Source organism: Gallus gallus, chromosome 3, assembly GCF_016699485.2.
Source record: "Gallus gallus isolate bGalGal1 chromosome 3, bGalGal1.mat.broiler.GRCg7b, whole genome shotgun sequence".
Classification (NCBI taxonomy): Eukaryota; Metazoa; Chordata; class Aves; order Galliformes; family Phasianidae; genus Gallus; species Gallus gallus.
The window spans coordinates 13,956,853-13,969,189 of record NC_052534.1 but is presented as its reverse complement, the minus strand read 5'-3'; the positions used below and the strand labels follow the sequence as shown (position 1 = coordinate 13,969,189).

Here is a 12,337-nt window from a genome sequence, read left to right as displayed (position 1 = left end):
AAAGTAATTTGTACTTAACATTTATAGACTCTTACAATTGTAAAGTAGGCTAAACTAGATCTGGAAATTTTTAAGGCTGTTATTTGGAAAGAGTAATGTAAATTCTCACATATTTTCAGGTGGACCACGGAGATGCACCATCTGAAGCTAACAGTGAACCTAGGCCAACACCAGCAGAAAATGGAGTAAATCACACTGCCTCTCTTACATCGAAACCAACAACTCAGGTTGTCCATAGCCAACCAACACCAGGTAAAAAAAAAAAAAAAACACAAAAAAAACAAAGCAAAACAAACTAAAAATTGTCTTTTCACAATAAATCTGAGTATTTATTTTTATGTACTTTTCATTTCAAGAATACCATTTTATTTGGTGCTTTCTTATTTTGTTTTCTGGGGGGAGAACATGGTGATCTTTGCTTGATGTGCTTTTTCGTTGTTTGCTTTGTTTTTATAAATTTGGTGGACGATTTCCCAGTCTGCTGTTAGGGCCAATCTTCTTCAAATATAGAAATGTCTTCCATTTAAGAGCTGCTTTTGTGGTGTATATTCTGTATTGATTTATTTCCTATAATAAATGGATGTTAAACCACAGTGCTCATAGTTTAATGACCGGAGACTTCATAGCCTTGTTCAGTAGCATCCTCCTCATAAATGAGACAAGTGTGGTGGTGTTTCTTCTTGTGTTTCTTCTATCAGATAATTAATAAATACTTGTATCAGTATATATCCTATGTCACATACCATAGTTTAATATGCATTCAGGTGACACAGTAATGGCTATTGTTTTAAAGGAGTTGGTATCAGTCATCTCTTTTACTTCTAGGTTTGGTGAAAGCACCCGCGAAGACCGAAGATCTTATTCAGAGTGTCCTCACAGGTATTAAATACACAGTTTATACTGTACAAATGATACACTTTTTGCCAAGAGAAACATATTTTCCGTTAAATGGGCCATCTGGTTTAGACACTCCTTTGAATAGTTGTGACTGCAGTAACTCATAGAAAATGTACATACCTTCCTCAGCTGTGGTGCTATTAAATGTTTGAGCACATGCTTCTTCAGATCACTGTTGGGTGCCTACGTGGAATTTCTAAGAATTATTCCATTGTTGTATTCTCGTAGGCCCCCCCAAAAAAACCAAAACATCACTATTATCTGAACAGAAGCTAATTTTGTGCTGAATATTGTCAATAGAATTGAACCCATTTTATCTCCACTAGACTTGCAATGGTCCCTGCAAGTCACTCCTACAACACTGAAATTACCCTGTTAGGTTAAGCAAACTGACCCTGCTTTGCAACTGGGAGTCATGTCCTTCAGCTTGGAAACAGATTTTAGATTGCATATCTCCTAACTCTTTTTTTTTTTCTTTAATTAATTTTCCTACATTTCCTTATGCTTGATCTTTTGTGAGATCTAGAAAGGAGTCTTCAGTCAGGCTCCTTTCCCTTCTTCACTTGTTTTTTAATTGCTGATTTGGAGTGAGCATGTGCAAGTTGTGCTAGCAGACGCTGAACTTGAGCTGTGATCTGAGTTCACAAAGCAGGGTAGTGGCAGCCCTGGATTGCATTTGCCTACTGACCTTTGCTGGACTGGCAGACAAGTGGCCATGAGTCTCCTTCATGACAGAAGTGAAATCACTCCCAGAATTCCATGATGATACCAAGACAGCTGCCCAAAGCCAGTGCCTGGGTCAAGGCAGAGGGGCAGTCAGCTGAAGTGCTGTTTGTGAAGGGAGTTCATCGTGCTGTGTGACCCATCCAGAGAGAAGGCAGACCTGAGGTGTTAGTGTAGTTCCTACAAAAAGGACAGTGATCTTATTTGTGTGAGATGGTATAATTACACGTCAGGCTAATGGGAATCTTTTGCATCTGAAGGGGATGAGGGAAGAAAGTACATGGTTTTTATTTTGCTGGTCATGTTGGTGCTCTAGGCTTTCAACTCGCTTCCTACTCGTAATTGAATTTGCCTAAGTATTTTCAATCAGGTTAGCTTCTTTTCAGAGAATTCTGCTTGGTTAGTTTAAGCTAGCACATTTCACTTACTAGCAGTAAAACAAACGTTCTTTGTCTCATTTCAGCTGATGGTGATTTCTGTGTTCTCTGATTAAAATCATATGCTATTAGAAAATTGAAGTTGCTTTTGTTATTGTCATTGTAGAAGTGGAAGCGCAGACTATTGAAGAGCTAAAACAACAGAAGTCATTTGTTAAGCTTCAGAAGAAGCACTACAAAGAAATGAAGGACCTTGTTAAAAGGCACCACAAGAAAACCACTGATCTTATCAAAGAGCACACTGCAAAGTATAATGAAATCCAAAATGACTATCTGCGACGAAGAGCAGTTTTAGAAAAAACAGCAAAAAGAGACAGTAAGAAAAGGTAAATGCAGTTTTCCTTCTTTTATGATAGACAATTAATATGGAGGTGACTCTAAAAGCTCAGGAAAAATCAAGCCAGAAGATGTGTAGATAAAATCAAGTCAGAAGATTTGTAGATAAAATGATGTCAGGTTCTTTGATATGAAAATCATCAGATAAAAAGCTCACTCTGATATCCTGCTTCTCTGCCAAAAGTCAGATAAGTTGTTCACAATTTTAAAACTCTTTTCCCGTAAACAAGATCATGCAATATTTATCTTCAGACTTTTCTTAGATCTCTGCTATGGGTAGATGATTCAGCTGTACTGGCAACAGCAACCAGTAGTTAGGTGGTGAATTTAATCACAGACGGTGACATTGAGCTTCTCCTACATACTGGTACAGTTCAGGAACCAGAACACAGTGTGAAAGAACTGAAACCTAACTGGATAATGTATTTTACGTTCCTAGTTAGATCAACTGTCGCGTGTTTTATCACAGCACCCCATCGTCTCCCATCCTGACCTGCTTTAGGAGGAATATCAGTTCAGTACTGATTGAAATCAGCATCAATACTGAAACTTCTGCCCCACACTTTGTAATGCAGGCTTATAATGTAGCTCTTCTTTCCAGCAAGGAGAAAGTTCTGCAGTCAGCACACAGTCATCTTGCTGATACTGAGCAACTGATTTTCTTTACGCAAGCACAGTGTGCTGCCAGGTGGTGGAGCAAGACCCAAGTATTATTTGTGTTTAGAGCAAATATTCTGAAGTTTTGGATGGTAAGCATTGTCTCCACGTTAGAACCTTGGAAAAAAATTATGCTACAACAAAAAGTATCAGACCTATAGTTAGGTGAAATAAGTACTTGACAGTTACTAACATTTGTGGTTTACATAGTGATTGATCCTGACCACTTGGGAATATCTTAGTGATTGCTTTGCTTTGCCTCTGCATGCACACTCCTTCTGTTCTGTCTCTCTTTCTCAGTCTCTCATTGCCATGTGTCTTTGGGTGTGCTGATATCAATTTATATTATTGGCTTAGATAATGAAGGAGAGTCATATTTGTTATTATCAGTTTGAAATGTTTGACTGTTGGGACTCATTAATCTTTCCATAATTTTTCTCTTATTCACATGATAAGGAACCATATGTTGCAAATGATCATTCTTAACTCCTGGCAAAGCAAATGTACAAGTAGGTACCACCAGTGTCTAATATTGTTAAAACTGAGTGGCAGTCAGATAAGGATACCATCCTAAATTTTTCTTTCTCACGAGTGCATCTTTCCCAGTCTAGCACAATCTACTTTTAAAGTAATTGAAAGAAAAAACAGCCCTCTAACTTTCGCATAGAATTGAAATAGCTGCAGTTTTTAAACACAAAGACATTGAAGAGGCGTTAAAAAAAATTACTTGGTGCTTTTGGTAGGGACTGTTGAAAAATGTGCAAGCATGCTCTGGCTACTGCTGCTGTGCTCTAATTGTAAGTGACTGTAATTCAGTCCATGACTTGTCCCTAGGAAGGAGCTTACTCATTTAGTACCTTAAAGACTGGCTGCCAACTGCATACACAGTGATATTTATTTGCTGTATTTTCCATCATCAATTTGTGTGACAGGTAGTGGCAGACAAACTAATATCATGTTACTTTTTTTCTTTGGCATATTCTATTCAACTTTTTGCAGAAAAAACAAACTGAATAAATAGAATGACTCATCTGTCTTTGACTAGAAAGGATTTTGCTTTTTTATTTTATTATGACCTGACTATAAATCATTCATAATATCAGGTGATAAAGTACTGCAGTCTGCTACGTGGAGCTGTCATAGTGATTTCAGAGATGTGTAGTTTTATGTGCAGATACTGAGATATCTGAAGGTTAAAAAATCTGACATTGAATTTTTAAAGAGCAGCAGTATGTATTGAAGGCTTTTCAAATTTGCAAGTATGTATCATCTCAAGCAGAAGACTTTTAATGGAATACTGTATCCCAAGGAAAAAGGCAGTTCCTACTGTTTTAAATCACAATTCTAGCTGTTTACCTTCAGCTGCAAAGTACAAGGTGCTACTTCATAAGGAATTCCTGTGCCAGATTTCCGTACAAATATGTTGTCTCTGATCAGAAGCAATCAATGCTTCGTGCTCATGCCTAAAATTGTGCCAAGATTCAGTAAAGCCAATGTCTATGGGAAAGACAAAGTATTTAATGAACACAAACACAAGTATTAATGCTGGTGCAGTTCTGAAGTTTCTATGTAATAGTCAGGTCTCTTAAAAGACAGTATTTTACCCAGCAGTTAGAGACCAGCCCCATTTCTTTTTCCCAAAAATGCAAGAGAAATATCAACTTGAAAACATACAGTGCAACGGCATAATTTGGTGATTAACATTCATCTGTGCTGTCTTGTGGCTCTGTGTGTAAATTATCCCCACCTACCACGCTGCTACCACTTAACCTCTTAGCTGAATATTCAAATATAATACCAATACAAGAAAAACAAATAGGCTACCTTGGTCTATATCCTCAGATTGATGGAAACAGCTTCACATTGTTTCAGGTGAAGTTACACTAATTAACAGCAACTGCAAACTTGGAGCTGGAAGAGGAGACAGGCAACCACTGCAGCAAGTTCTCTACATTGTAATCTTTGCAAATGTCTGAGCAGCAAACACATTTTTCTCAGTCAGCCCCTCTGTTCAAAGTTCAGCTGTTTTGTCCATCTCATGCACTGTTCCTGAGGTTTCCCAGGCAACTGGTTTAACACCTGAGTACAGCAATAAACAGCAGCCAAACTGAGACACAACATCATCATATTTTTAAGAATGTTTTTCTTGGGTTTAGTTTACTGCTGGCCTGAGAGCGATACTGCTTCTGCTGTTTATTTTTGCCTTGAGCAATTTAGTGTCATCATGTCTCCTTTCACCATTACATCTATACTTCCTTCTGCCCTAAGAACAAACAAAAAAAAAGCCCAACAACTTAGTTCTTAGTATTTGGTTTTTTAGCTTTTTCCTTACCTTTTTTCTTTGCTCAAGTATGTTGCCTTTCTGAGGCTTATTCCCCACTGGGATGTAAGTTTCCTCCTGTAGTCAGGAGTCCATAGAGCACTTTCCTCTGTGTGTGCTATGCATGGCATTTCCTGAAGGGGGGAGAAAATACTAAATAAAGGAATGCTCCTAACCATCTTATGCTTTTTTGTAAATGCAGATGTAAAGTTATGCTTTTAAATTTATTGCTAAGCATATGCAAGGATGACTGTTTTCAAAATACTTAACATTCACCATTTTTACTGAGGACTGTGAAGCTTTGAAATTCAAGTTAGGTGCCTGGAAATGGGTAAACAAGTTCTGTGGGCAAATGTTTATATGGGAAATCTTGGCAGTTGTATTTATAGCTCATTTATACCAAGCCTGGTTCACACCACCATGGCGGGTTCGTAATATGAGGTTTAAAAGCAATACAAATCCTATTAGTAACAACACAATTGGTCCCTAAAAGGTTAAATTAGTGGATTTACCACAGCTAAAATCATCATCTTGCCCTGCGTGTGATGCCCAGAAACTTACCAATGAACTACACGTTACCAAGTGAAAAACAAGTTTTAGATATGGGGCAGAGCAGGTATAGTGACTTAAAGCCACTGTGTATGTGTGTCTTTACAGATCTGAAACAGGCAGCCCAGACCATGGTTCATCAACTATTGAACAAGAACTGGCTTCCCTTGACTCTGAAATGACCCAGAAGCTAGTTGAGTTGAAGGAAAAGCAACAGCAGCAGCTGCTAAACCTCCGACAGGAGCAGTATTACAGTGAAAAGTACCAGAAGCGAGAGCACATTAAGCTGGTACGTTTGTTATGGCCTCTGCTTTTCTTTAGGGGTCTCTGGGTTAGTAATGAAATGACAGTGATGTTAGAATGGAGTGTGGCTCACTCTTGCTCGGAGTCCATTTCAGAACTCGATTTCCTTGTGATCCACTGGAACTCCAAGGAGTTGTTGTGTCACTTTGTCACCAACACCTCTAATGTACTTGTATGGCCTTGGATAAAAAGCAGAAAGGCAACAGGTTTATTATTACTACTGTGGAACTGAGTGCTTACCTCTTGTTACATAAGCCTCAATTTACTGCAGCTTTTGGATGATGTTCCCGTTTTGCTCTGCCACTTTTTTTTTCAATGTACAACCCTAAAGAAGGCGGGATTAGCTGGAAAATAAATAGAAACACAATAAAATAAATAAATGAAAATAGTTTCGAATGTTCTCCAGGGCATAGAGTTATGCCAAAGAGTGTTCCTACTGCAGATGAATGTTTCAGGGGGATACAGGACATAATCTGTATATGGTGAAGAAATAGTTTTCATGCATCAGTCTGAGCCGGCTTGTGTTTTTACAGCTGGAGTTTGGCTGACAACTACAGCAAGATCATAGCCCTCTCAGCTGCAGTAGAGGAGCCTGGACAGATGGCAGCTAATGCTGATGGATGTTCTCAGGCAAAAGAGAACATTTTTAAAGAGTGTTGTGAGAGCATAAACTGTTTCTCAGCTCTGGACAATCCTATCTCACACTTTTTTTTATTATACAATGGTTTACCTCATTGCTGTTGTGTGAAGTGATTTGTCTGCTCTGTCCTGCCATCCAAAAAGCAGGTCATAGGAGTGATATGCCTGGCAGTTGCTCAGCAAAGCCTTCTCACAAATCCATTCCCATGGATCATAGCTCGGAGCTGACACTCCCAAATGGTGCTCTGTTTATCGTCGGTTGTATGGGAGCCATTTTAGTGTTACCCAGCAGGAGCAGCTCCAGTGTGGGTGTGTAGACATGGTTACCTGTGCTGCAGAGAGAGGGTTCCCATTCAAGTAACAGTTGTTGGCTGAATCACAGGGATTTTACTTTTTATTAAAAAAAAAAAAAACAACAACAACAACAAAAAAGACATTCTGAACCCATGTAGTTGGGCTGATACTGTAAGTTATTTCTCATTCCAAAATGTGAAATGGCAGTTCCCAAAGACAAGCCTCCTTTTCTACATAATCCAGTTAGGTAGTACCATGATAAATTCATTTTTTTAACACAAAACATTGCGATGGTTTTTACCTCGGAGCTCTGCTGGATTTAATATTTGTTCCATGTAAAATCTGACTTGCAGATGAGAGATTCTTTCTGATTTTAGAGCAGAGCCTGTTCTCAGTGTCTTTCTTCTTTTATCTAAGGAAAGAAGAGCTGAATGAGACTAGATAGACATTACTATACATTTTCTGATTCATCTGGTTCACATGACTTACCACAGACTTTTGAGGAAACTTAGGTGCATGTGTGATGTTCAGCTGAAAATGCATGTTTCTCTCTCTTGGAATTCTTTTTTTAGCTTATTCAGAAGTTGACAGATGTAGCAGAGGAATGTCAGAACAGCCAGCTAAAGAAACTGAAAGAAACGTGTGAAAAGTAAGGTGCTATTCCCCTTATAATTGATTACATCTCTTTATGGTTTTCATTTAGATTCATTTTCAAACTAATTTTATTTTTTGTGTTTTAGAGAAAAGAAAGAATTGAAGAAAAAAATGGACAAGAAGAGGCAGGAGAAGATCACAGAAGCAAAATCCAAGGATAAAAATCAAATGGAAGAGTAAGTGTATTCCTACATTCATATCCTTATGCATTTTGGGGGAATGCAAGATTTTTCACAACTGGAAAAATCAAAGAAAAGTCTCAACCCTAAATCCAATCCAGCTTTTACTCAGACTGCAATACCTCACCAGAGCAGTAGAGTCCGCCTTACTTCTGCTGATATTAATTCAATTTCCTGGGACAAATCTAATCTCCTGTTGTACCAACACTGAAAGCCTGCGTGAGCTGCAGAGGTGCTGATGTGTGGTACGAGGACATGCCTTTGAGCGGCTTGATGGAGTTATTCACCAAGATGCTGTTAATCCAAATACTTTTCCTCTGTGTATGACTATAAATAGACCTTGCAACTACAGTTCCTGAAGGGACTGATTTTACCTTAACTAAGTTTTTATTTCTGATTTATCTTTTCTTCTTAACCATCTTAAAGCTGCTATCTAAGAGAAATAGCAGTAATACACTGGAAGGTTTGCTCTGCTTTGTGGTAAATTCCCTTCAGATGCAGTGCTATTGACTCTTCCCCAGTGGCAGTTGTTGCAGTGGGCAGTTAGTTCTGGTGAAAGAGCCGAGCTCTGAGGGTGTGGTTTCTGTGAACCACCAGACAATACAAACTGGAATTACGCAAGTTGGTTATATTCTTCCCAAGGGCACGGTATCTAGGTTTGTTTGTCCTAATTCATTTGTTTTGGCAAGCTGCACAAAAAGAAAATGGGACATTTTAATCTTTGCCTGTTTGCTGGGATATTCTTTGTTACCAATCTTTATTTTAGTAACACTTAAGAGGAGTTAAAATTTCACAGAATCCTTAAGTTTGGAAAAGACCTCCAAGTTCCTCCAGTCCAACCATCCACCTACCACCAATATTTCCCCACAAAACTATGTCCCTAAATACCCTATCTAAATGTTTCTCGGGCACCTCCAGAGACAGTGACTCAACCACCTCCCTGAGCAGCTCGTTCCAGCACTTGACCACTCTTTGCAGAGAAGGAATTTTTCCTAGTATCCAACCTGAACCTCCCCTGGTGCATTTTGAGACCATTCCCTCTAGTTCTATTGCTAGTTATGTGGGAGAGAAGACTGACTCCACCTCACCACGCCCTCCTTTCAGGTAGTAGTAGAGAGTGATAAGGTCTCCTCTGAGCCTCCTCTTCTCCAGACTGAACAATCCCAGCTCCCTCAGCCACTCCCCGTAAGACTTGTGCTCCAGACCCTTCACGGCTTCATTGCCCCTCTATGGACACACTCCAGGGGAGCAATGTCTTTCTAGTAGTGAAGGGTCCAAAACTGGGCACAGCACTTGAGGTATGGCCTCATCAGAGCTGAGTTCAGGGGAGTAATCACCTCCTTGCTCCTGCTGGCAGCACCATTTCTTATACAAGCAAGGATGTTGTTGGCCTTCTTGGCCATGTAGGCCTAAAGCTGGCTCCTGTTCAGCCAAGCATCGACCAATACCCCAGCAGGTTTATTTCCTCTACACAGTTTTCCAGCCACTCTGCCCCAAGTCTGTAACATTGCCTAGGGTTGTTGTGGCCAAAGTGCAGGACCCAGCACTTGGTCTTGTTGAAATTCATCCCATTGGCCTTCACCCAGCAATCCAGCCTGTCCAGATCCCTCTGGAGGGCCTTCATACCCCCAGGCAGATTGACACTTCCTCCCAGCTTGGTGTCATCTGCAACTTACAGAGGGTGCACTCAATCTCCTTGTCCAAGTTATCATGAAAGATATTAAAGAGGACGGGCACCAATACCAACCCTTGGGGAATACCACTTGTAACGAAACACCTGCTGGATTTAGCTCCATTCACCACCACTTTCTCGGCCCATTCATCCAGCTAGTTCTTTACCCAGCACAGAGTGTACCTGCCCAGGCAATGAGCTGCCAGCTACCCTAGGAAAATACCGTGGGAGGACAGTGTCAAAGGCTTTGCTGAAGTCTAGGCAGACAACATCAGCAGCCTTGCCCTCATCGACCAGGGGAGTCACCTGGTCATAGAAGGAGATGTGTTTGTTCAAGCAGGACCTGCCTTTCATGAACCCATTCTGGCTGCACTTTATCACCTGGTTGTCCCACACATGCTGTACGATCTCACTCGAGATGATGTATTCCATAGCCTTTGCTGGCACTGAGGTCAGGCTAACAGGCCAGTCATTCCCTGGATCCTCCATCCAACCCTTCTTGTAGATAGGAGTCACGCTGGCAAACTGCCAGTCTTCTGGGACCTCTCTAGTTGACCCAGGACTGTTGATAGATGTGGAAAGTGGCTTGGCAATCACCTCTGCCAGGTCCCTCAGCGCCCTCAGATGGATCCTATCTGGCCCTATGAACTTGTGACAGACCAGGTGGAGCAGCAGAACTCTCAGTCTTTCCACTTGAATTATGGAGGTTTATTCTGCTCCCCATCCCAGAGTTCCAGGATAGGGGGTAGAGTTTTAAAGACAGATGTAAAGAAGGCATTGAGAACCTCAGCCTTTTCGTTATCCTTGGCGGTCATGTTCCCCACCATATCCAGTAAAGACTAGCCCTCCTCTTACTGTTAATATATTTGTTTTTAAAAACAAAAACAAACAAACAAAAAAACCTTTTTCTTTATTTATATAGATTTTGGAGCATCTACGTAGAATCTATGTATTTGGTAACAGTAGAAGACGCTCACAGAAGCTCATTCAATGAACGGCATCAGATAATTTAAGAATCATTATTAAATTTAGAAATATCTTATAAAAATGACAACAAAATGAGAACAATTGATTTTGAAAAAAAAAGAGGAGAAATAATACAGTTAGAGTTGATAAAATAGCATAGACTCATATAAGAAAAATGTGGTCAGTTGTTACAAAAATATTATAGCAGTAAAATCAGTTGCAGTAGGAAATTATTTGCTAGCTGAGAGGTTAATGAGACACTAGTGAGAAAGGCTCAGAAACAGAGAAGTGAAAAATCATTTTTGTTTCCCTTTTTATTTTTTCCTCCTCTTTCCCAAGAACTTTCTTTCTCCAGGCTTTTCAGAGAGCCCTTGGGAGAGGTAGGATGGGAGCAACATGGGAAACTTGGCTTTCCTCTGCCAAGTGACGCCATTTGTCCTCACTTTTGCAGTTGGACGGGGAGTAGTGAGACCTTCTGGTGAATCCCATCTGAGTCACCCGTGCTGGACTGTTGCTTCATTAAAGCTTTTCTTATGAAAATTTGAAGGAAAAAAAAAATACAGAGTGAGGAAACATTAAGTTAATTGTTCTTAATTATTTTTTCTAATTCTGTGCATGACCAGGGGTTGTGTAACTACCTTGAACCATCAGATTTTAATGCCACAGGAATAGATTGCAATTCACTATTAGGCAATTAAGTTTTAGAGCACTGTCCTGAATCTGATCAAGTATTCACAAAATGTTATTTTACGTGCATGTATCCTTTTGAGGGATCTTGTCTTTGACCAAAAGTTACCTAATAGCTAATACCTAATACGTGTCTCACTGAGTCACTTTTAAGTAATGCTTTCAAGTTCATCTTTTTATAGTTTACAGGGCAAAGCTGAGGACCAAAGCTAAGTCCTTCATCAGCAATAGCATTTACACACTGACAGTTTATTTCACTGCTATACAAAGTGCCAGAATGTGGCAGTGTGCATCTGCATGCACTTCCTTGGCTAACAGTTGGGCCTTAACAAATGCTGCCATCACCTTGAAGATATGGCACTACCCTATGGGAAAAAAAACTATCATGAAAGAGCAGAGGTGTTGCTGCAGTATATAATGGGGAAATCAAAGTCCTTCATACAACAGTGATTCAGCCTGTTACAAAACAAAGCACAACAAGGAACAAGGAAAAGATAAAATGTTAAGTGGACAGACCCTTACATTCAAAACATTGCCTTACTCATTTTGAAGGAAGCTGGGGGCATTAAAATATATTGATGTGATCATATGGACTAATGTAACTTGTTGATTGCTTTTTCCAGAGAGAAGACTGAAATGATTCGATCGTATATCCAGGAGGTGGTGCAATACATAAAAAGGGTATGTCAGGCTGTATGTTTATTTTTCATTTTGGGGGCAAAATGTCACCTTTCATGTTTTAGGCTCTTTTTTACACTACAAATTCCAAGCTTCTGTGTAAACCCCCTGCTAGTACAGATTCTTAACAGATGCAGTGTAGACTAATATTGACATTCAACTCAAAGAAAAACTGTAATTTCAGGCATACAGATTGCATACAGAAGATTGCATACAGAACTTTTAAAGTCAATGAACAGTTAATTGTAGAGTATATTTTACGCTCAAATACACTTGTACAGTTACTGAAATATGCAAAGCATTCTGAGAACACTGTAAATCGAAGTTGCAGAATTTCATTACAGAT

At 39.6% G+C, this 12,337-nt stretch overlaps 1 protein-coding gene and 1 long non-coding RNA gene across 9 annotated transcripts in view; one reads left to right on the top strand and one right to left on the bottom strand.

Moving 5' to 3' along the window:
* Positions 1–12,337, bottom strand: part of LOC107052866 — a 153,707-nt gene that overhangs the window by 38,645 nt on the left and 102,725 nt on the right. Inside the window, exons 7-11 of the long non-coding RNA XR_005858770.2 lie at positions 7,645–7,784; positions 7,457–7,567; positions 6,953–7,193; positions 6,463–6,566; positions 5,383–5,504 (exon numbers count right to left, since the gene is read on the bottom strand). This is a non-coding gene — a long non-coding RNA (uncharacterized LOC107052866). The remainder of the gene's footprint in view (positions 1–5,382; positions 5,505–6,462; positions 6,567–6,952; positions 7,194–7,456; positions 7,568–7,644; positions 7,785–12,337) is intronic.
* Positions 1–12,337, top strand: part of PLCB1 (phospholipase C beta 1) — a 425,847-nt gene that overhangs the window by 349,223 nt on the left and 64,287 nt on the right. For all 8 annotated transcript variants that reach the window (XM_046939523.1, XM_040698205.2, XM_046939524.1 and 5 more), the window contains 7 exons: positions 120–252; positions 826–879; positions 2,164–2,383; positions 6,028–6,208; positions 7,728–7,804; positions 7,896–7,985; positions 11,937–11,994. In XM_046939523.1, coding sequence (XP_046795479.1) covers positions 120–252; positions 826–879; positions 2,164–2,383; positions 6,028–6,208; positions 7,728–7,804; positions 7,896–7,985; positions 11,937–11,994 — 813 coding nt within the window. The remainder of the gene's footprint in view (positions 1–119; positions 253–825; positions 880–2,163; positions 2,384–6,027; positions 6,209–7,727; positions 7,805–7,895; positions 7,986–11,936; positions 11,995–12,337) is intronic.